Raw genomic sequence first — 12924 nt, 5'->3', positions numbered from 1 at the left:
CTTGGGACATTTGCATGTAAGAAAAACATTCTGCCAGGGCAGACAAAAACTTTAACTACTGAATCACCGATATTTTTAGTTACAAAAGTTGATTCTTTTATCATTTCAAACATTCTCTATTCATATCTACAATCCATTTAAAACTGTATGCGGTTTCAAGAAACAACGCACATCACCCTTACCTGTCGCCAAAGAATAACCTTGGATGTTATGACGTTTCTGAGAAAATATCTCGTGAGTGTCAAAGCATCATCGTTTGTGCACAGAAATATAAAAGCAACACTCAAATGGGACAGACTATTACACTTGTTAGTAACTTTCTGAGTGGAATATTTCGAGTACCTCGTTTCATCAAAGCCGATATGTCTGGACCAGCTGCACAGTTTGTAAAAGAGGCCATAGCCAAAAATAAGGTCATAATATTTTCCAAATCGTATTGTCCGTATTGTACGATTGCAAAAGAGGTAATTAAAACGAGTTTCACGGAGGAATTTCGTCAATATTTTTCGCATTTGAAAATCGATTGAATCGCTGTTGTGCGAACAAGTGAAAAGTAGATTGTGCATTTGTGTATACCAGTGATTCATGATGATTGGGTTTTTTTGGCGCGTCATAGACGATTACTTCAAAGTCCCGTTGTCTAACCAAAATTATTACGTTTTCAGACATTCCAGAAACTCAGTTTCCCAGCTGTTACTATTGAACTTGAGAATCGGGATGATTGCAATCAGATTCAAGCCGTTCTTGGCGAAATGACGGGGGCTACTTCAGTGAGTATTCAACGAAATGAATCATTTGTACTGTGGAAACAATGAAACGTCTAGTTCATGCACTTTCGATTGACTATAATATTCGTCACCTTGAACAGAATCGATAAAGGTCAAAAATTAATATGTTTAATGAGCACAGCTATGACCATTACAGCTGTAATGAGTTTTCGTTCTGGAAATTATGTTATCATTTTGTGTGGCAAATGTTTGTTCACTTGCAATGTTTGCGGTGAAGATAAGTTTTTGTACGGGAAAAAAAGTCTCTCAAATCGACATATTACGCGAACAGCACTAACGTTTTACACAGGTTCGAACGGGTGTACACTTTTCTAGAATATATCGACGTAACTCGAATGCTTCTAACGAAAATCGACAGGAAATGAAACGAAATCTCTGCAGCTGACCTTCATGTCATACAATTGTCAGAAAACACTAGCTTGAGACTAGAAGTTCCTGTTAATTGTTAACCTGCTTGTTGTAGTAAATTCGATGTGCAGTCAGATAGCGTTTCAAAGAGGGCGATTCGAAGGAAAAATATCATCAGTCGATGATAATAATCGAATTATCAGACAATATTTGTCGATTGATATTGATTTTTTGAAAATATCGATAATCGATTCGAAGAAGTAATCGACGTTTTATCAATCGAATGAATTATCGAACATGCCTACGAAAAACGAACTGTACGACGACATTTATTGAATTGTTTCTTGGGAGACGAGACAACATCGACGAGTATGTCAAGCGAATTGTTGGATGCCCGCTTGTCAATTTCCTCAGTTACCGCAGAACTGTCTTCATGTTTAAGCTGCTCACCTACAAAGAACCGGAATATCTTTTTAACAAACTGCTGAGGTCGTCTCGATCAAAACTTCTAATTTTGCCACGGCACAATTCGAGTCAGTACAACAAGTCGTTCTTCGTTAGTGCTGCTGTTAGTTATAATATGCTGCCGAATTCCATCAAGATGTGCCGAGCTATCAACAGTTTCAAAAGATGCTATTTCGATCATTTGATCTCGTAACATGGATTTTCATACCTACCACTGCATACCAATCACGCTCTAAATCACACAAGCATTGTAGCCTACAGTCTATCGTCATTTTATACGTTGTCATTCTCCTTTTCCGTACAGTCCATATGAGCTTTTAATTGTACGTTTCGTTTTGATAGTAATCAGGCAGTCGAGGCATTTCTTATTTACACTATTTGTTTTTCACTCTTTTCTATTCTGACTATTATAACTTTCTGTAATATTGTTTTCTTTCAAACATTTGTATAAGGAGAAATCCTTGTTGTTTGTATGCAATAAATTAAATTGAAATTGAATTGTTCGACAGGAATATAGTATATTTCATGATACCCTATTACACACAAGATGTGTACGTAAGCGCGAGCGAAGCGATATTTTACTGTAATAGCTGAGAATGTGTTGGTGCATGTCCTGCGAAAAGTACTTTCCCGTGCCTAGAGATGGCAAAGTCACACCAATACACTCTCAGCATAGATAGTAAAACCTTTATTCGGACGTTCGAAGGTGAAGAATGATTTTCATATTTTCAACCGTTTACGAAGCATGCTACTCGGAGGCAGGACTTATAATAAGAAATATTTTGAATTTTCAGGAATTTTAAGAATTGAAATTTCGAATACGCCTGGAGGTCGTCAACTAACATTTTCTTTTTCATTTCGTCCTCAGGTACCTCGAGTTTTTGTCGATGGCAAGTTTATTGGTGGTGGAACTGAAGTCAAAAAATTGTACGAAACTGGCCAACTACAGAAATTGTTAGCTTAATTTTTCAATTTGTAGCTCAATTCCTCGGTTATTTCTTTCTTTAATTGTTTTTCAATTCATTAAAATCCACGAAGATTAACTCTTTCCGAATTTATTTTACCCAGAAAAATGTGAAGTGTGCGAATGCTTCGAATTTTCTTTTTTTATGTTAAAAATAAAAGGTTTTTTGTGAGACAATAAGTCAATAAGACTGCGGTTGTTTTGTACATCTAATCTACTCTACGCTCATTATCTGCTTTCAGTGACGCCGACCGCAATTCTACACTTTCGACAGTAACATGACCATTTCCGTATGTGTTTGCACAATAAATTCGTTTATAGGAAAAATTTATTCCTGCAAAATCATATCAAATAGGTACAAGACTAAGGCCTTTCTAGAAATAATTTTTTTTCGGAAAATTTGGCACGACTTATGTGGAAATTGTAACAGCTCAAAATACAAAACCCTGCCCGATCATAGTGAACATTTTGCTATAATGCTGATGGTTTTGAATTAATCAATGTATTTAACTTGGAAACGACGCAACGGATGCCAAGAAGATATAATCAGTGTTTGTGTGAGGAATTATGGAAGACCAGACCGCATACATAATATCCTATCAATCCTAAGTGAGGCCACCGTTTGAAAACTATTTACACTACTGTTGACTTGTTCCTGTGCCACCTGTGCATCAATTTTTCATTTCAAATTACATGTCGACAAGAACTCAACATACCATAACACTGACTCATATGATCCTCTGATGGTCCGTTACGTTAAAAATATCGAATGTCCTCGCTTCGCTTATTTGATAATATCACATCTAGTGACGAAAACAACCCCATTTCGCAACTAGTTCTTATCTTTGTGAAAGTGACAGAAAAGAAGTGCAAATCAGGTCATTAGAAGTGAAATAAATTAAGGAGTGTACTCGACGCAGTAGTTTAAATATCCCATATAAATTAAGTTTTTTTTCGGGCAAATTCATGTAACTGCTGAATGTGTTCAACAGGAAAGGCGATTTTGAGAGTGTTTCGGGTGTTCTACGTCTTATTCATCTTCTAAAATGTATTCGGGAATCCTCGATTCTAACCGCTCGCGATTCAATATCACAATGGAATTGCCCTTTTCATGTTGGTATATTACAACTGCGCTCCGACGTCCCATATAATAAGGGGCCCAATGCAGGTTAAAAAACATAGCTAACGCCGACCCGTACGAAACACCTATTCGTATCAAAAGCCTTTAGTGTGAAATTCTTTATTTATCTTACTTCATTTTCTTCTCTACTAAAAAGCTATTCGCCTTTAAAATCACTTACATTATCCACTCTTTGCCTTGTTATCATCAACAAATAAATTACCGGAGGAAATATAGACAGCCCCGTACGAATTCACTTTCATAAATTCCTATTTAAACAGCTATTATATAGCGTCAATTTTACCTATATTTTACTATAAATAAACATTTCACAGATGAATATGCTATTATATAGCTCTATATGCCTGTATATAGCTCAATATAGCTGTATATAGTTATATATAGATGTCTCCATAAATGGAATGCCTGAAGCACCACACACACATAACCAATTCCATCTATGTTAACAGAAACTCTCTAAGTACCATTTTTCCAGAGATATTTCAATTTTACTGAAATCCAATATGGCTGCCGGCAGCCATTTTGTTAGGCAACAAATATCACTGACGCTTTACATTCGTTAATACCTTTCAAACAAAAAAAAATCGTATTTATTTGATTTTACGCATGTTCACAAATACCAATACCCTCTCTAGCATAACAACTTCGTTTTGACACAGTCAAAATACCACCTTATTTTGCGTAATTTACGCATTTTTCAAGGGTTTCTCCAAGTGGATAAAGTTATAATTCTCAAACCAATTTTTCCTTTAAAAGTAACAAATTTTTGCGTGCTTTAATGGTTTTGCTTTAAAAAAAAAGATTCGATTTAGAGAAATCATCAAAAAACGAATATTTTTGCGTATAAATGTAGGCTAGAAATTTACCAAGCGATGAGCGCTCTTAAGAGTCATCGATGCTTTGCTTAAAAGCATACATTTGGGCGTGTTCAAATACTGGATTTTAGTTTACTTTTGATGATATCATTCCAACAGAATCCTTTTTCAAAAATATAGGGCCTCTATAACGACCACGAATCAGTTCATGAAAATTTCGTTAAACTTCTTACTTTCCTCAGAGCTGGTCAAACGATTACAACAAAAACTAATTTTTATTTAAGTTCAAAAAAAAACTCATACAAATGAATGAACGAATGAAGGAAACATTTAACGAATCTAAAGTGAGGCTATGTTTGAAAGTACCGTAACTTGAAAATGATCTATGTAATATTTTGGCCTCAATTTTAGTGTTTGCTTGATGTGAAACTGGAGCAGTCCGTTATTACGATCAAACTCTATATCAAAGCTCATATTTTGCGTTACTTTTATTGTGAAACTAAAAAGTAATTCAATAAATTCAATATTTGGTTTCTCGTGGAAGAGAATCTCGCAATCATTACGTTTGAAATAAGCCGCTCTTTTGGCACTCCACAGATATGATTTGGCTGGGTTCTTTTTCGCCTTCGCTTATGTCACTCACACGTGTGAAATCATTTTGACAGTTTTCAAGCAAGTGTGAACGACCGAACGCATTTTCATCAACTAATTTTTCTTTTTAAGTTAAAATGAGTGCTTCTAAGAAGGTAAGAAGTTCGCATAAGTTGGTTGAATAATGAGTTCTATCTCTGCAATTGTTGTCGCTACATTTTTGCTTGTGAAATAGAGGCGAATTACTGTCCTGATGGGTCTTGTTTCGTTGAGTAACCCATTGAACGTTGTCTTTGGACATCGGGTTTTTTTATTTTCTATTTGTTTGCTAAAATTCAAAAATTGAAATCAAGTGAAATGACGAAATCTTCTGTAATCTCCAGTCGAATCGGAAACGTAAACATTCGGACAAAATCGTAGAAAATGGTAAAATTCGAAAGACCGACCAAGTGTCACACAACAATGTTGAGAATGGAAACGATGCGTCTGACCATGAAATCGCAGAGCACCCAGATGTCGAGGAAGAGGTGGAAGAGGAACTAAAGACCACCGGATCGTTCAATATGAAGAAGTTCCGGGAGAAATTGAAATCGGGCGATTTCATTGCAGGTAACGATATTTGTGACACTGTGCCTGTGATTGACAGAGTGAAAAAAATCCATTTGCTTGTTTCGTTGCAGAACTTCGTCATTTCCTACAAGAGGCAGCGACAAATTCTGGTTTGATCGCTAAATATGTGAACGTCGGTGGCAAACCCTTAGAACTGATCGAAGCCTTGGAACGAATCGACAAAACACAGTTGTTCCACGTCTCCTACCTCTTCCAAATCACCCAGCTCGTTCTCATCGAAATTCTATCCAATTCCACTCAACTGACACAAGCGGCTGTTCAATCGTGTTCGTACCTCTTGAACAAACATCGGTCATGCATTGAGTCTCTGTTGAACTCACGCACCAACAGTCATCGGAAATCGGTACTGAAATTGCTGACTGCCGTTGTGGCTCTGGAACCATCATTCGGACGAGAGATTTTGTCCGCCATCAATGTGGTCTTCAATCCGGAAACATTGGAGCGTTACACACATCACACGAAACCGGATGCGAATGGTGGGGAAGAGACGGTTCGCACATGCTACATCCACTTTGTGATGGCATATCTGATAGAAGGGAATGTCATGCTGGTCCGGAATATATTGGACCGCAACGAATTGATCATGGCCGTATTGTCAGGCTTGGTGTATGACAGTCAAGACACGGTTTCGCTGGTATTGGGCACGTTATTGAAATTCGTCTTGAAAGCCACTCACGTCTCTAAAACCAAGAAAGTGCAAGTGTTCAGCGTTGACATTGTCACAAAACTGGTTGCACTGTTCGAATGGAAGGGTCCGGCTTACTTTGCGGCCACACTGGATAAGAAAGATAAGGCAAACGCCGACAGTTTTGTGGACAAAAAAGAACTCGAGCTGGTGTCGAAAGTGACCTACGAATTCCTGAACGTGCTGTTGTGTTCGCGGAAACATGGAATCGCCTTTCAATGCATCGGCTTCCGGTTGTTGAAGAAGAACAACACCCAGAAAGTGTTCTTGTCAGTGACCAAACAACCGTGGAAGAATCCGTACACGGCCGAATTGGCCATCGAAGTGCTTAAAGCTTGCCCGGAGCTGTCCAAGGTCGCACTGAAACGTTACAATTTCTTCCTGGATGTCAAGAAGAAGGCGGAATTCTTTCAAACCGTCGATTGGTTCTGTCAGATGTTGGAGGGCATGTCGCCGAACATTCTCAGAACCGGTGCGGAAAATATGAGCGCCTCCGAAATGGTGCAACTCATCCAGACGATTTGCATGGCGCCGGAAATTCTACAAAAACTGGCAATCGATTCGAGAATCCGAAACTCGAACATAAAGATCCGATACGCCACCACCCGACTGCTGCATGTCATGTTCAAGCAATGCAATAACTTCCTATTCGCTATCGGTAAATGGAACGTTTACAGTCAGCACGATATGCGAAAAATCAAATTCGACATGATCAACCACATCTTCGTGTGCTCGCCGACGGTCCAGCAAATTTTGCTGTCTTTGCACATGACACTGATGAAGCCCGGCGAGGACGATATGTTCAATCATTTAGAATCGACGTTGGATTTGCTGTTAATCATCGCCAAATCGATACCGTCCTTCATCGATGCATCGGCGTCAGTCATGAATTACATGAAGATCTTGCAACCGATCTATGAGATGCATCGCGGTCATGACAGCTCCACCCGAATCGAGCTGAAAGCCGTACAGTTGATTCTGACACTGGAACCGAAGGCTCTGTCAGTGAATACGCCGTTGTTTAATCAGGTCGTCGATTCATTCATCAATGTGTTCATCTTTGGTGCGGAGAAAGAACAGAACGAAGCGAAGTTGTTGCTGAGAAATGTGTTCCTGAACACAGGATTCTTCGAGAATGGAATGCTTGAGATTGATTTGTGGTTGGAGGCGCTGAAATTCATCGATCACGACGCAGTGGATAGTGTCAAGAAATTCTTGGTGAACACTTTGACCACGTACAACACCAACAAAGTATCGAAATTGGCGCCGAGTCAAATCGATGGTGTCAGCAATGTCAAGAACATCGAAGAACTGTTTTTCAACATTGACAACGGACTTACCTTGACCGGTTTTATGGACATACCGACGTTGAGCAATTTCTTCGTTCATGCTGTTGCCAAGCTAAGTGAACAGAAGGACGAACTGGCGAGCGGATACATTACCAATATTGGATTTCTGCTGTTCCATTATCAACCGGAACCGGAATCGATTCAGTCGTTGATGAAGGATACGAAGCATCAGTATGGCAAGTACATGAAAAATTGGTTGGTGAATGGTAAGCCCGGTAAATTAACTGAACACGATCTCGCCACTTTGGTGCGGTTTTACGAAGCTCTACTTGACGGTGACAAAACGTTCGAAGATGTGTTTAAATCAGCTTCATCGGGAGTACGATTGCGGATCGGCGGTGTCGAAATGGAAGTTGACCGAAATCTCAGCGCCGAGTCACGAGTCATGATATTCATTTACGTGACAATGTTCGTCGTCGTCCAATTGAACAAACAAAATGGCTTTGATGTGAAACTGAACGACCGTTGTACGACGTACATGAAAGGTTTGATTGAAGTGCTGCATCAATTGTGGAACAGTGACGCGAAAGACACAAAAGGTGGCTTCGAAGTTGAACAGGCCGATAACAGCTTCACTTCATCGCTGAAATACATATTCGAGAGTCGCTTCTATTTCCTCGACAATTTTAACATTTGGCACAACACCGGCGTCACGAAATTTATTGTCGATCTAACGAAGTACATTGGCGAACTGAGCGCCGACTATTTGGACGACATTCTTCATCATTATCGGACCAAAATCACCAACCAAATTGAACAGGCAGTTCTTCAAGCCACAGACAAGGATAGCACGTTCAAACCTCCATCAACATCGGACGATGTTCTGGCAATACTTGACGTTTTCTCGTTGAAGCATGATCATCTTGTTACGATTATCGAAAGTATCGGCAAGTTGCCGACTGATGAATTTTCAACGGTTTCTCCGATGAGCCGAATTTCCTTGGACATTTTGGGCTTTGTGGTCAAACGCGTGGCTAATCTTAAGGTGAAGGTACTGTCCAGCGAACACATCGCGAGCATTTGTAAGATCTACGTAGCAGCAATGAGCCACACCAACGATCAGCCGATAAATGAAAGGTTTGAAGATGCGGTGTTCAGCTACTTGAAAGTGTTCTACCACAGCATTGGCTCTGTGTCCGATGATCTATTTACGGCGATACTGAAAAGTGGAAAGCCATCGAAATTGGCCATCAAATTGGCTAGTCTCCTGTTGGAGAGGAATAAGACGTTTACGGAAAGCTTCGTTCAACTGTTGCCCACATTGACAACGAAAAAGGAGCTGCTGTATCCGCTGTTGAATGTGGTCGCTAACGGATCACTGAAACTCGATCCGACTCTGCTGTCGTCAATGTACAGCGAATTCAAAAGCGGTATTATGAAAACCATCGAAAAGCCGCAGAAAGCCGGCGTCATCTACAAGGAGAACATATTCAGCACACTGTTTCTGATCGAACAGTGTATGCCGCTGAACGAGTGCATTGACTTTGCAAAGAAATCGAATAAATTCGATTCGGCCGAAGTGTATCAGCTTCAGATCATCAAAGCCATACATCTGAAGGCACTGGGTACTGACAAGCCCGAGCAACGGGAACAGATTTTCATGAATTTCATCAACATTTTCGTTCAATTGTTTTCGTTGCTGCTGAAGAAGGACAGTCTGGACTATCACAAGATCAACGGATACGCGATCATCATCAGTCAGTGGATGAGTTTGGGTAGAAGTATTCCCAAGATCAATCCGGATTCGTATCAGAAAATAACGACTTCACCGTTGTGGACGACCATCAGCCGTACCTGCTTGAAAACGGGAATAACTGCAGAAACAGCAAGCGACACCTCCGGAATTCTTCTGAAAATATTTGGATTTTTGTGCGACCATTTTTATGCGAACAATTCGGAGAACGCAGAACCGGCCCAACTCTACGAAATGGCTTTGTCCCACTCGGCATTCTTCGACTTAGCACTACAAACCCAGCGATCGAACACTAAGACCTACCTGATGTACACACTGTTCGTGCTGCTGCAGAAAAATGCCGCGTCAATTAAATCCAATCACGTGCCGGTGTTCTTGGGTGCATACCAGGCCAAGTTGTCCGAATGCGATCAGTTCATTTTGGCCATTTTACAGAAGTACGAGCTGGCCGGCATCAAAATGCACGAATACAAACCGTTCATGTGGGGTGAAAGCGCCGTTTCCTACTATTCGCTGAAGGAGAACGAAACGAAGACAAATCTGAATCAAGAATCACCTGCCATGCAGGCCATGTCATTGATTGAAGCGAGCTGTGCAGAGAAAACGCTAACGAATTTCCCCATTTGGCGTCGATTGGATGCAACGTCCCAGATTCCGAGAATACGGTTCAGTTACCATGGCATTGTGGGCAACGAACATTTGGACATGCCAAACATAGCAGCAAATCGGTTAGAGGAATGTGTCGTGCGGAACGAGTACGATCCGGAGCTGTCAGACATGAGTTATCGAAATCAGGACGTTTATGACGACATTTATGATCCAGCATTTTTCGTACCACTCATGTCTATGTCGTTCGCACCGGAAGCCTTTACCAGACCACTTCGACCGGTACAAAATGGATTGTTGGCAATGACATTTGCTGCTTTGTCTTGTAAGGGCAAATCACTACGGCTGGCCACTGGAAATGCTCTGCAACGGTACAGAAGTCATCTGGAACAGACTCGGTTCATCGACAACAAGGTCTGGCTGCATTTATTCGATTGCATCCAAAACGGTCTGGGTGAATTGACCGTCGACATGAGAAAAACGAAAAAGAGTCGAATTCCACGTGTGCCCTACGTGTCGGGAATATTTTTAGCGCAGACCATAAACATCCTCACCAATCCACTGAACGAACTGTATCGACCGATGTCCAACTACATTACGTTGCAGAACACATTCAACTTCCTGGACGTTCCTGAATTCAACGTGCTGTTCAACAGTTCGGATGTCAATCACGTGACTTATCGCAATTTTATGTTGGGCGTGATTCGTGATGGCATCAAGTGTGGAAGTGATTTCACACTGCTGATATCGCAGAGCATTTTCAAAGCGATATTGGGATTCTACGGTACGCCAATGTCGACGTTAGAGACGAATTTGCTCATCTTGCGAGTGATCAATGTGGCTGTTAAAATTCCAAAATCAAACAAAATTCTGTTGGAGAAAATCGGACTGTTAGCCTGGCTGAATACGGTGGTCGACACTGCGGAATTCTATCAATTTGATATCATTGACGGCCTGTGCAGCGTGTTCAACAGCATATGGTTTTCCATAAAACACGATCAGCGTGATTACGACAACGTAAACGAAATGGAGTTGCGCTTGTTTAGCATTCTGCTGAAATTACTTCCGAACTTATCGACGCGAACCGATTGTATGGCGTTCGCGAAATTCTTGAACGTCTTCGTTCGGGTGATTAAGGGTAACTTTAACTTCATCACTGAATCGAACGTCGATCATTTGATCAGCTGTGCCAAGGTGCACCTAACGGAAAACATTTTGGATTTGAGTTTCGTCAAAGGTGGTGATGAATCGTACTGTGAAAGTCGGATTTCGTATGTAAGGCAATTGAGGGAGGTAGGAGTTAACGAAACAGTTCTGTTTATAGATGTTACGATGCGGGAAATTATTACCGGTTGGTTGAAGTCGAAGAAATTGTAATGACATCATGTTCAAGTCTTATTATCGATGGAAAAATAAAAAAAAGATTTTTAATTAAGGATTTTGTCTATTGATCCACTTTTCGACTGCGGACCTTTCTTATCCTACTTTTGGAATCTATCGAAGTTTGAATAGAAAACAATTTGGTTATTATCGAGTGATTTACTACTGGAACTTTGCCAGTGATGACTCTGCCAATGATTTATAGCCTTAAAAAATGTGGTCACCGTCTAAGGCTCATAAGTGACAGCTTATAAACAGCCCACCATTTCCATAAAATAGCTCAGTAATAAGCATCGTAATGTCGTTTGCGTTCGAACAACTCAGGACTCTGCAGAGACGGAGATACGACTTTTCTACACGGTCAAGATAGTCAGGAACGATATTATCGTCCAAAAAATTATATTTTCGTTCAAAAAACGATAAAATCGTCATGTGGACGATAATATCGTTCCTGACGATATTGACCGTGTAGAAATGTCCCTACAGACCCTAACCATTTTCAACAGAAATATACAAAGTTTTTTGCTTCATTATTTTCAATCTAATTTTTGCTACATGTAACACCGCAGCACCGCTTCTAGCATAAACATAGAAAATACTAGGAGACTGATGGAGTAGGCACTGCGTTTCTTTTGTAAGGATAGATGACTTGTTTTCGTTGTGTGAGTTAAACATACAATGCAAAGAATCCTAAACGGTGCCCATCACTAAAGTCTCCAAATTCGGCACTTGTCATTTCAGTGTTTATGCTAGAAGCAGTGTTGCTTAGAATAAAGCTCCTTAACTTGTTACAGACGACGAGCATATGACCAGTATTATTAACAGGTCTATTACTTCCATCGATCAAAGTATTTTAATCTGTTGATTTCAAATCTTGTACTTCAATTTTTTTAACATGCATTTTACTATTATATTACGAACCACATTACCTAGAGCTTGTCGTTATTTTTGTCGTCGTTATCGATAACAGATGTCGTATGTGACATAGGTTTAACGACTCAATCACTTGGCAAAAATTTTTAACAAAACGCTGCAGAGAGGACTCGGGGCCCTGAGTACGAAACATCCGTTGGTCCCAATGGCGTCTGTGGTTCCGCTGCAGCCATTTCATAAAAAAATATTGGGAACGGGGCAGTTATTGGTGCATCAGGTATCTACGGTGCAATGAGTTCAAATAACCACATCAAAGGTCTTTACTGTCTATCGTTACTACAATATCGAAGGAAGGCAAAAATTTCTTCCTTCGATATTGTATTTGAGACCAACAGAATGATTATTTGAACTCAGGACAAACTAGTTAGATATATGGTGAACCACAGACGTCATTGGGACAAACCGATGCGTATTTTGCACTCAATCAACCGAGACCTATTCAACGCACTATGCCAACATCCGTGCAAAAAACCAGAGTTGCCTAGTGAATTTTCAAACTGGCGCACGAAAATTTACTAAACTTGCATCAAGGTTCA

General features: G+C 40.2%; 2 protein-coding genes across 2 annotated transcripts; both read left to right on the top strand.

Annotated features, from left to right (window-relative positions):
* The first annotated feature begins 174 nt into the window (after positions 1–174).
* LOC119083489 (glutaredoxin-C4-like) lies at positions 175–2659 on the top strand. The gene is made up of 3 exons (XM_037193217.1): positions 175–464; positions 666–770; positions 2470–2659. Exons 1-3 carry the CDS (start codon positions 288–290, stop codon positions 2563–2565), a joined length of 378 nt encoding a protein of 125 aa, XP_037049112.1. The 5' UTR covers positions 175–287; the 3' UTR covers positions 2566–2659.
* A 2517-nt stretch (positions 2660–5176) lies between these two features.
* On the top strand, positions 5177–11511 carry LOC119083474. Its single transcript, XM_037193193.1, has 3 exons — positions 5177–5267; positions 5496–5721; positions 5793–11511. Exons 1-3 carry the CDS (start codon positions 5250–5252, stop codon positions 11450–11452), a joined length of 5904 nt encoding a protein of 1967 aa, XP_037049088.1. The 5' UTR covers positions 5177–5249; the 3' UTR covers positions 11453–11511.
* The last annotated feature ends 1413 nt before the right edge of the window (positions 11512–12924 follow it).

Source organism: Bradysia coprophila, unplaced genomic scaffold (genome assembly GCF_014529535.1).
Source record: "Bradysia coprophila strain Holo2 unplaced genomic scaffold, BU_Bcop_v1 contig_687, whole genome shotgun sequence".
Taxonomy (NCBI): Eukaryota; Metazoa; Arthropoda; class Insecta; order Diptera; family Sciaridae; genus Bradysia; species Bradysia coprophila.
Note: the sequence above shows the minus strand (reverse complement) of the source record. Positions and strands in the feature narration are given on the sequence as shown.